The 11673-nt window shown below is 50.3% G+C and overlaps 1 protein-coding gene across 1 annotated transcript in view; it reads right to left on the bottom strand.

Annotated features, from left to right (window-relative positions):
* RNF24 (ring finger protein 24) overlaps positions 1-9664 on the bottom strand; it is a gene marked incomplete at its 3' end in the record, with an annotated part of 12911 nt that extends 3247 nt beyond the window's left edge. The window contains exons 1-4 of the mRNA XM_031062583.1: positions 9442-9664; positions 6911-7060; positions 918-960; positions 519-560 (exon numbers count right to left, since the gene is read on the bottom strand). Coding sequence (XP_030918443.1) covers positions 519-560; positions 918-960; positions 6911-7060; positions 9442-9452 — 246 coding nt within the window. The remainder of the gene's footprint in view (positions 1-518; positions 561-917; positions 961-6910; positions 7061-9441) is intronic.
* Positions 9665-11673: the final 2009 nt, after the last annotated feature.

The raw sequence follows: 11673 nt of genomic DNA, 5'->3' as shown, positions 1-11673 counted from the left end.
ATTCCTGCTCAAATTCATCAGGAAAAATGAGCTGTGAATAGAAACGCTCAGCCCCAAAAAGCCTGGAAGGCCATGGAGATAAAGGAAGGTGTTTGAGCCCTCGGGGGGCGGGGAGGGAGGAGGGACCTGCCTCTTGCAGGAGCTGGGGGAGCGTGTTTATCCTGATTTCCCTGCCCAGGGCTGTGCTGGGCATTGTCACACCCCAGAGGGGACGTCCCTGCTCAGGGACACTGTTTATACATGGCCCAGACTGCCTTGGCCTCCCCTTATCCACAGCTTCTTATCTCTGTGATAAGAAGAACACAATAAATAACAATAAAGATGCAGGAAAAGCCAAGGGGAGCCAGGAGAAGGGAGAGGGTTTCATCCAGACTTTTGCAAAGGATCTTTCCCCATTTCCAAAGCCCAGCTGGCTGCATGCTCTGCTCCCAGGGGAGCTGAATTTGAGGGTTTGCCCCCTTCCCCAGGGTGAGGAAGAGGAGGGAGAGGAAGCTTTTGCTGCCCCAGGATGTGCTCACCTCATGGAGGTTCAGCTCCTTCACCTTCTCCTTGAGTATGACCTGCAAGGCAAAGAGCTGGGGTCAGAACAGAGCCAGATCCAACCCTGGGAGCAAATCCAGATTCCACAAAATCTAAGTTTGGTGACTAGGGGAGTGATGGCATCACTGCTGTGCAGTGGGTCAGGCTGGAGAGGTTGGGGTGCTCCAGAGCTGGAGATGTTCCCACTGCTCAGGACCTCAGTGGAAAACTGGGAGACTCAGGGATGAGCAGGTGAGGGATGGTCCTGGGGGGCCCAGCTGGTAGGGGACAATAAAATCAGCAGGGACAGGGCCAGAAACCTCCCAAGGAGAGGAAAATGGATGGATTTGGCACTAGGGAGAAGGGAAAGATAAAAAAAAGTTAGAGGATCATCTCACCTGTTTGTAGGCATAAAGCTCTTTGTGTGCCTGATGCCTGAGCCTGCAATGAAACCAGGGAGAAACGTGAGGTCAGGCAAAAAAATCAGGATTATTGTAATACCTCAAACATTCCACTTCCCTCCTTTCCAGCTTTAACATGTTACATTTTACATTTTTTTATTTCAGAAATGAGAATGGCCACAGGAAATGACACGTTTAGGCAACATCCAGCTTTCCCTGTCGCTGGCAGGGCAATGTCTCCATCCCAAAGCACACAACTCCTGCCTTATCCCTCCTCTGACCTCCCTGATCTTCCAAGCACACATCAACCACATAGTTAAGACCAGAAAAAGTGGGTGAGGAAATCACAGTGTGCCATGAATCCCTCAGTTTCCAACCCTTCTGCTGGCAACAGCTCCAACACTGAATGCAGCACCATTTTTCAAGGCATGGGGGTTCAGAGCTGAGGAAAGCCCTGCTCCCACTCCAGCAGGGACAGGGAAGGAAACCCTGCCCAGAGGTTTTCCACCAAAGCCTCCATCATGTTGCACTGGGTTCCTCAAACTCAGCTTTATCCTCAATTCTAAGACCAATCAAACCACATCCACTCCTGGAGCAAAGTGAGGGATGGAGATGAATGGGATGGGCCTGTTCCAAGAACACCTGCTGCAGTGGCAAGTCTAGCAGGAATTTTAAGTGCTGGCTCCATCCCTTCCCTCCCCAGCCTCCCCTCTCCAGAGTCAGAGCCAGCAGAGCACTCCACAGGCATCTGCTGGCTGGAGAAACCCATTATGCTCCTAAAATAAATACACTTAAAATTAAAATAACCAATATTGCCTCTCATTACCAGACATGGCATTTAATAAAGTGCTTGGAAAACTCAGGAGGGAAGTCCCCAGGGCTGAAGAGTTGGCCAAGGACTTTCAATACAGAGTCAATGTGTGGCTGCAGGGCTTGGAGAGCCACAGGAATATTTTCCCCAACCAGCCCCAAGTGATTTTAGATGGGAAACCCCCTTGCCTGGAATTTCTATTCTGCAAAAATATTTTTGAGGGCTGTCTGAAATCCCTGGCTGCTTCAACCTGAGCTTCTGGGGATTTTCCAACCCTGCCACGCTGCAGTGGGGGAAGTTCTAAAAATGGGATGGAAAAAAATTTCCTTATGTCTGACACCTTCCCCCAAAATGTTGTGGGCATTAGAAGGTGAGAGATGGGTAAAAATGCACTTTAATGCTGCAGGGAGAGATGCACAAAGCTCCTGAGTGCCAAATTTCACAGGGAGCCATCCAGCATTGCTGCCTGGCAGGAACCCGCCTGCGGAACTATGGAAAACACTGCAGCAGGCAGGGAGGAGGAGGAGGAGGAGGAGGAAGAGGAGGAGGAGGAGACTGGGGTCTCATCCCTCTGGCAGTGACCCTGAGCAGAAACATGAGCAGAAGATGCAGGAACAATGGAGGGAACAGGATGAAACCGGCCCGAGCCGCAGGGATCCGGCGCTTATGAAACACAGATGGGGACGAGCCAGGCTGGAGACACAGGAAGGGAAAACTGGCCTGGAATGGGAAGCAGCTTCCCTCTGTATGGAGCACTGAGTGGCCACCAAGGGTTTGGCCCCCATGAGCCAAAGCCACTGGAGCACCTTGGAGCAGTGCTGGGGGTACCAGTTGTTGGTTTTTCTGGGTCTGGTTTGAAGGCACTTGAGACAGTGTTGATTATTTCTTATCAGTAAAACAGTCTCACTACTGTTCAGCAGCTTTTCATTAGAAGGCACAAAATGGCCAACAATCTCTTGTTACAAGATCTTTTAAGACTAAACTATCCAATTAAGAACTGACACCTAGATTATTTCCCTTTTAACCCAATAACTGATCCCAAAGAGCTGCAATGAGCACTTTTCTGCCCAATTACAGAATGCCACCCAAACCCATGGAGAAGAAGGAAGAAGAACCATGAAGAAGAAACCCAGGATGACACCCTGTGCCTTCCATCTCGCTGCCATCCACAACATACTAAAAATCCCAAAACCTCAATTTCTCACCAAGTGATGCACCTACACTGCTCTCTATAATCTATTTCACACATTCGTGGATTCCAGTCTATCTTGAATTCTGGGAAACTTTCTCCATGAGTGAGGGTCAAAGTCAGTGCTGCCCTGGGGGTCAGGGCACCCCAGAGCAGACAGAGAAATATTCCCTCAGTGCCCTGGCTTTCCACAGACCAGTGATGGGGAAGAAGTGACCACCTGGCTGTGGATGTGCCAGGAAGCAGGGATCTGCAATGCCCTGGGTTGGTGCTGAGCTGGACAGGGAGATTTTCCCAAAAAAAAAAAATCCAAACTCCTCCCTGGAGGTTCTGGGGAGCAGCATGAGCACATCTGGTGCTGAAGCGCGCGAGCTCAGCCTGCTCCTCCTTGCTCCCTGAGCCAGGATCCTGGGCCAGATGGGGCCTGGAGCAGCTGTGTGAGGAGACCCCGGATCCTGGCAAGGGTTATTCCCTCCATCCATCTCGTGTCAAGTGCTGTGACTCCCCAGGAATTCCTGGCAGATGTCTGCCCGAGATGAGGGACCACACAGTGCCTGGCTGCTGATCCTGTGTGCTGTCACCCTGTTCCCTGAAGGAACAACTGCCTCTCCTGGGCTCTGGGATCTCTGCTGCAGGAGTGGGAGCTCCCTGCTTCTCTGGTTGACTGAATCACCTACAGCACGTGAACAACTACGGGGATAAAATGCAGAGGAATATTTTTTGCAGGTTTACTTCTGAGATTTCCATATTAGACGCTTTAAAGGAGAAGGAGAAAGGCCCTGGGCACAGGCTTTTTATCCCATCACTGTGTTCTGTCCCCAGCTCAGCCAGGCTCCTTGGGCTCTTCATGGAATCACAGATTTGTTTGGGTTGGAAAAGCTCTCTAAGATCACCCAGTCCCCCAGCACTGCCAAGGCCACCACTAATGCATGTCCCCAAGTGCCACATCCACATGGCTTTTAAATCCCTCCAGGAATGGGGACTCAAACAGTGCCCCAGGCAGCTGTGCCAATGCCTGACCATCATTTGGGTGAAGAAATTTTCCCAATATCCAAATTAATTCTTCCCTGGCACAACTTGAGGCCATTCCCTCTCCTCCTGTCCCTGTTCCCTGGGAGCAGAGCCCGTTCCCCCCGGCTGTCCCCTCCTGTCAGGAGCTGTGCAGAGCCACAAGGTCCCCCCTGAGCCTCCTTTGCTCCAGGCTGAGCCCCTTTCCAGCTCCCTCAGCTGCTCCTGGGGCTCCAGACCCTTCCCCAGCTCTGTTCCTTTCTCTGAACACAAAACTCAACCACTGTGTTGCATCCTGGCAGGTCTGAATGCAGAAAGAAACAATCCTATAAAAAAAAGACTTTTTAGGTGCTGTGTACCCTGAGCCTCCCAGAGCTGCTCCAGGCTGGGCAGGGATGAGCCCTGCACGATCCACAGCAAAGCACAGAGAGAGGATGCTGCAGAATGGACCCACAGTGGGGGTGGCACTGCTCAGCTCAGCATCCTTCTGGACTGGGTTTTATGGGACCAAAGGCAACATGAGTTTATCACTTTCATTAATTCACCAGAGATCAGACAAAACCAGCTGCCTGCAAAATCTCATTTCCTTGTTCTTCCTTTTTTATCTGTAATTTTACTGAGCAAAGGCAGCAGCCAGGAGGGACCTGAGCTCTGACCTGAGTGGTTTGCAGCACCAGAAAAGCTCGAGGTTCACCTGAACAATACACAGGCAATAATGATTTTTGTTGTGAAACTGGACTCCTGTTTTGAGCCAATCCAATTAAAAATGTCACTTTTCCTTCCCTTGGAGCAGGCAGCACAGTCTGTATTGACACAGCTGCAAAGCACAGCCCATGTCCTCTCCTTCCCCAGCACATCTTTTATTTAATGCCATCAACTCGGTGATTTGGGGTGAATACACCTGATATTGGCTCTTCCACACTCTGGATGCCTCCTCAGCTGGGGATGTGGGGAGAACTGCAGGGGCTGCTCTGATCCAGAGCAGGAAATGAGAACCAGAGCCTGAGGGTGATGTTTGCCAAATATTTGGAGATGTGGAGTCATGGGAAAAGAGGGAGAGGAAGGGCTGTGCTGATGCTGCACCTATGGGAAAGCCAGGAGCTGCTGTTACCTGCAAAGAACCCCCACAGATGGAAGCAGAGCTCTGGAAGGGACCACCCTGTCCTTCTGTCGGTCTCTCTGCCCTTGCAGGTGGGTGGTCCTCATCCTGTTGTCCACCTACAATGCTTCCAAAATTCAGAGTTTTATATCCCAGATGAGCTGAGATTACAGAGCAGCTTCCGTGGAGGTGGATGCTCCTGGGACACTGGCACAACTAAAACCCACAGCACAGCAAAGCCCTCCCCAGTGGGGGCTGGAGGATCCTGTTTTGGTTCTGTTCTGCCAATAAAAGAGCTGAGGGAGGAGGGCTGAAGAGCCATTTGTAGAGTCTCTCTAGGGTTTTGGGCTATAAAGGGATCACTGGATGACCTAATCCAAGTCCACATCTATCATGGGTTGCTAAATAGCACCTCAGGAACAGGAGCCAAAATGTCTGGTCCAGAAAGGTCCTTGGTCTTGATTTAAAGGCGTGAGGAGACTGAGGACTTGCCACTTCCTTGCTGGCTTCTCTCACCGGTTACTCACCCTCTCTCTCTTACAACACGCCTCCAGCTTCTAAATTTAAAGATTTTCTGGCTTGACCTTCCAGACATTACTCCTTGTTATGCCTTCTTTGGGGCATAACACAGCCAGCGAGTGCCCAGGAAAATACTCTCAAAGTGCAAACACCTCTGCAATTTTCTAAGTGAGCCGTATAGACTCGAGCTCCACCTGAGCAAAACAAGTCCTTGAGCCCTCTGAACACATCTGCTCTATTTTCATACACATTCAAAACACAATTTTCATAATTATGGGGAAAAAAAAATTAAGATATGATGCCCAAGTAGCCTAAATCAGCACTTGGTAAACCTGGGTTTGGGCTCCTCTGAATGTTTGATGAGGTTTTGCTTCATACAGAACTGAAAATGGGTGGGAATTATCAAGTATTTAGAAGGTTGACATTGAAATCTCGTTTCCTTGGTGTGCAAGAGCACGATAAAATATTTTCAACACCCTCTGGATAGATAACCTGGTGGGACTGGCTGCTGTGGTGTGAGGAGAGGCTGCTGTGGTGTGAGGAACACAGGGAAGGGATGTGATGGATGCACAGCTTGCAGGGAGCTGGGGCCAGCTGGAAAGACAGAGGGGAAGGAGAGGAGATGGAAAAGCTGGAGAGGAGAGCTCTGAGAATGCAGAATTTTGGGTACCATTGCTGGCAGAATGATGCCCTCTGTTCCCAGACACAGACTGAAGCACAGCTTCCTCCCATCTTGGGTTATCAGCACAACTCATCTCCATCACCACCTCAATTCTCAGGCACTGTGGTTTTTCCCCACTTGCCTCATTTTCCCTCCGTCAGGAAGAGTTTCTCCTCTCAGTTAGCAGCGCAACAATCTCCCCAATGGCCCATAAAATAATTAAAACAAGCCCCAAACAGGAACAACCTTTCACCCTGCCATCCTGCTCCCCCATTGCTCAGATTAGCACATCAACTCTGCATCATTAATCTCCAAACTGTGCCGTTGAAGGAGCAATTTGTGTTCAATAAGCAACGGAGCAGGTATTAAACATTCCTTAGGCACGCAGGACACGAGTTACTCATTACAGAGGGAAATGTGTTGAAACATTAAGCAGAAAGCAGGGACCATGAAACATCCCTTTCCAGGTTTTCTGACAAGCTGACAACAATTCCAGACCTTTAGTAGCAAATGTGTATCTCCTGGTTTTAAGTGGATAATGTGATTACTTTGTGGGACATCAGGTTGACATAAGATGTGCCAAGGAAATTGGTGCTGCCAAGGAAATAAGGTGCTGCCATCCTCTTTTTGGGATGGAGGGATCAGTGCTGGGCCTGGAAGCAGGGAAGCTCTTGGGGAACATTCCCTTACAATATTTCCTTACCTGATCAAGTAGCAGCAGAAGAGCAAGCTGAGGATGAAGACGAAGATGGCTGTGCCGAAAACCACGATGTATATGTTGAGAGGAAGGTTCTGGAACCCAATGTTCGGCATCCTGAAACTGTAATGCTGGAAGTCTGAGCTCATGGGTAGGCTGTGGAGACAGGGAGAAAACACAGGGATGTGACATTCCTTAGGGATGCACTTTGCAGACCAGTGGTCCCCTTGAATGGAATTGGAGGGGGTTGGAGATGACTTCTCAATCATCCCCCTCCTCCTTGCCCAAAACCAAGTTCCCATCTTGGTAACCCTGAAAACAAAGCAGGGCAGGATCAGCTGGGGCTGGGATTTTCCTTCTCCCACTGTGAGTTTCTCCTCCAGCTCTTTTCCTTTCACACATCATCCTTCCAAGTTAACCATTGGATGAGATGGAGGGTGGGAATTGCATCCAAGCAGCCCCAGCTGCAGCCAGCATCCCTCAAACCCTGCAGTAACTTGGTAAAAATACTGAAAGCAGCCAGGAAGCCTTGGAGCAAGTTTGCCTTCCCTTCCCCTCCAGTGGTTTCTAAGACTGACTCCTCATTCCATAGAAATCTTCCACCAAGATTATCAAAGATGAAAAGGAAGAGGACAAGGACATTCCCATGACACACAGCAGCGCTGCTGAGAGGAATTATGGGGAAACTACGGACTCTGTAAAGGAGGCTTTGTTTGTTTTCCCATCTGAGACACAGGTTTGGTGGTTTAAGAGCACTTCTGCAGCTTTCAGCTTTATTCCTCAGCACAGCCCCAGGCTCCTTCCCCCCAGGAAAGCCCCGAGGCACCAGCGAGAGGCGGCCAAGAGGAAGAGGCAGCAATTTTGGCTGTCATGTCCCACGTCTGGGACCCATGACCAAAACCTCCCTCCCCTTGGAGAGCCCCAATGAAACCCCGAGCAGCTGTCTGGGATAACGATTTCAGCAAATCCTGTCCCCCAGGATTTTAATTGCTCTTATTTATTATCTCTTATCTTCCTATCATTCTCTGAACCATTTGCCCTCAGATGATCACAACCAGGCACAAAGTTCCCCTGCCCCTAGCTCAGAAAAGGAAGTTAAAAATACACCTTGTTTTCCCTCCTGCCCACGGGAGAGCAACATGTGATGAAGTTTTACAAGCAAGGAAAGTACCTGCAGTCTGAGCCCTGTTTCCCAAATAAAATCACCAAGGGATAACAAAACCCTCCCCTGGAGCAGGGAGTTTTCCACGGCGCAGTAATTGCACAGCTCCTCATTTTGCACAGGGCGGGAAGACGGCGGGGAAACCGCAGGATCTGAACCCACACACGCCAGGGAGCGATGCTCCAAAATCCAAGTGTCCTCTGAGAGTCCCCTCAAGCAGCACCCTCACTCCCAAATCTCCTTTCCCCCTTGAGGAAAAGCCTTTTTTTCCCAAACCCTGTGAGCTTTCCTCTGACTTCCCACAGGGAGCAGACTCACCTCTCATCCCGGCTGCCTCACGGGGACTGTCCCCTTGCTGAAGGCAACATCCCTGCCAGCCCCAAACACCCGCCCGGGAGCCTCCCTGCTCCGGCTGCTTTCAGTTTCCTCAGCTTGCTGGAAGTTTCGAGTCGATTTCTGGTAAAGTCTGGATTTGATTAAAGCCTCCAGAGACCAACACCACGCATGTTCAGAACCTCTCCTGGCCAACGTGGAAACGCTCCGAGAGCTCGGGGAGCCGGCACATCCCCCTGCCAGCGCTGGTGGGGATGGGATTTTATAGCCCAGCAACCACCCAGGAGGCAGCTCACGCTCCTCCACCGACGCCTGTTCCGCTCAGCTGAGCTGGTTTGCTTTGCAAATCAATTTTAAAAAGCCCAATCCAGCCCCCAAACCTTTGTTCCCAGCTCTGGCAGAGTTAATGCGCAGCTCAGAGTCGTGGGGCTGGGTTTGGGTTTCAGTCCTGTGGGTCAGAGGGATTTGGGATGGGTCAGGGGCTCCCCTCGGTCACACTTGGGGCATGAGGATGTTTCAGCTGGAGGACACTGCCCCACCTCACCCTCGGGCTGATAATCACTGCCTTTGGCCAAGGCTGGCTGCCTCCAGCTCCTCAGCCACCCCAGAGAAATGCTCTCAGTCTGGGAAAGCTCCAGGTGAAATTTTGCAAGGAAGGAGAAACAACTCTTGGAGGACAGGCAACAAAACCAACCAGCACTGGACTGTAGCTTTTCTTTCCAACTCTTTTAACTTGTGATGCTCTTCTCAGCAATCCCACTAAGAGATTCTGTGGGTAAGGAACATCCAAGGCTGCATTTGAGGCAGCAAATCCCATCAAGCCAGAAAAATTCCTCTTGCTCGTGTGCACCTGAGCTGTGCTGCTCTTGCAGCAGTCCCCACATCCTTGAGCACAGCTAGGAACCATCACAGCCCTCAGCAAATAAACAGTCAGCAGAAACAGAGCTCAGACCAACCCCCAGCACCCCAATATCCCCTCCAATGGAACCATTTCCCTAATATTTTGCCCCAAAAGAATGTCAGGAATGCAGCCATGACCTACCTGCCAGCCATGTCGTGGGGGCTCAGCCTCCTGGGGACAACCCTTCTGTCCCCTGTGGTGCAAAACCAGGGAATCCCACACCAGATTCATCCAACCCCTGTATGTGAAATAACCTTCTCCACATTGGAGCTGCCCTGATCCTCCCGCCCTCCTGCTGCAACAGCTGAGAAACGTTACAGCAAAAAACACGGAGGTTAAAGGGGGAAAATCAGTTAGTCTGCCCAGGATCCAGGAAACTGTTAACTTTAAAGGACTCCAGTGAAATCTGATGATTTCAAGCAGCCAAGCTTTGGGGTTGTTGTTTTTTTTTTTTTTTTTTTTAAGGGGGGGAGGGGGGGGGGGGGTGTATTTTAAGCTGCTTCAGATTTGCAAGGGCACAGCCAAAAGAAATAAAAAAGGAGCCATAAAGAAGGATGAAAAGTTTCTGGTGCAGAACAAAAGCCTCCCTGTTGCTCTCTCCATGGTCAAGGCATCTCAGAGCAGGGAGATGATGCTTGTGGGGCATCCATGGCCTCCAGTAAGCCCCTGAAATCCCTGGGATGGGGGACACAGGCTGCACATAGAAAAGGAGGCACTGGCACAGGTTGTCCAGAGAAGCTGTGGCTGCCCCTGGATCCCTGGCAGTGTTCAAGACCAGCTTGGATGAGGCTTGGAGCAACCTGGGATAGTGCAAGGTGTCCCTGCTCATGGCAGGGGGTGGAATGAGATGAGCTTTAAGGTCCCTCCAACACCAATCACTCCATGATTCTGTAATTCCATGATTTTGTGAAAAATAGCAAAGAACAATGGTTCCTTGTCCTGGGATGCAGAGAGGCACAAATGGCAGAACAACCTGAGCTCCACATCTCCTTCCTTACACCCTCCAATGACTCAGCAACGTGGGGCCAAGCACATCCACATTTCTCCAAGGAGGACAAACCCCAGCTTTAATTAAAAGCCAAAGTGCTGGTTAATGGCCCATCGAGCAGCCAAGGAAGGGAGTGTCACAGGTCAGCGAGCTCCAGCGTGGCAGGGCTTTGATTACACTTGGGCTGTGAAAGGTAAACCTCACCAAGCCACGTCCCAAATTAATCCCCATCAGAGCCACAGCAAGCCCTTAATGCGTGGGGCCAACCTTGTACCCAGAACGTTCCTCAGGAGATCTCTCAGGGATTAATAAAGCATGCAATTGTCGGCTCACAGGTAGAGAAACTGAGGCAGGGAGGAGGAGGGGAGCGAGGCAGAGCTGTGCTCCCTGAAGCCAGGAGGCGACACCAGGGATGCCACTTTAAGTAATGCCATGGGCTGAAAGCTGCAGATTTTTGCTTTCCTGCTGCTTTGGCACATGGATTGGAACTGTGTGCTCCTTCTTGGGGTTTTACTTATTAAAAGGAGCTGCTTGTCCTTTTTCAAAAAAAATTTATTATTATTTATTTATAACATCAGTGCATAAAGGGGCCATGCATGTGCTGTGCATCCTCACACCTAAATACAGCCCACATGCTGGGTGGAGCAGTGGCTTCTGCCTCTGCTGTTGTAAATAAACTCCTGTTTTTAGAGGGATTTGCTTTATGTTTTCAAGACAAACAACTTTCTCCACAGGGGTTCAAAGCAAACTCAGCCTGAATCTCCTCAGCCATTAACTGGATGGAGCTGGTGGTCTGGGCATCCCACTGGCCAGGCTGGCAAAGCCAACCCATTCCAGAAGCTTCAAACACCCAGCAGAGCCAGACACAGGCAGGCCTGAAATCACGAATCTCAGGGAAAAGTGAATGCTAAGCCGTGGCCAAACTCCAAGCTGGAATATTTTATCGATGGGAAAGGTTTCAAGCGGGCGTGAACGGCGTCTCGAGTTTCAAAGGCGTTTCGCAACGTGTTTCAGACAGGTTTAACCAAAAGCGTTATTAACTGGTTGAAAGTTAAACTGGGAGCAGCTGACAAGACCTTTCTGAAACAGCCCAAGTTGTGCTGCAAAGCAGGGTATTCTTCCATGGAATGATTCTACAAGAGGCAGGTTATTTCACGGCTATGACTAACAGGATAATATTTAAAAGAAAAAGATTCTTCCAGGTGTTAAGAGGCAGCAGCCAGAGATGCCCTCGTTTAACTTGCAGGCAAAAAATCCCCCTCGTGGACCCCAAAAGCAAAGCAAAGCCCTGACCTCAGGCAGCTGGAAGGAATTTCCTCCAGCTCTGTCTCTGGAGCTGGTCCAGAGCCAGGATCTGCAGCGTGGCGATGGGAAAATCACAGGCA

This window comes from Geospiza fortis, unplaced genomic scaffold (genome assembly GCF_000277835.1).
Source record: "Geospiza fortis unplaced genomic scaffold, GeoFor_1.0 scaffold180, whole genome shotgun sequence".
NCBI classification, from domain to species: Eukaryota; Metazoa; Chordata; class Aves; order Passeriformes; family Thraupidae; genus Geospiza; species Geospiza fortis.
This window is presented reverse-complemented; position numbering and strand designations above follow the sequence as displayed.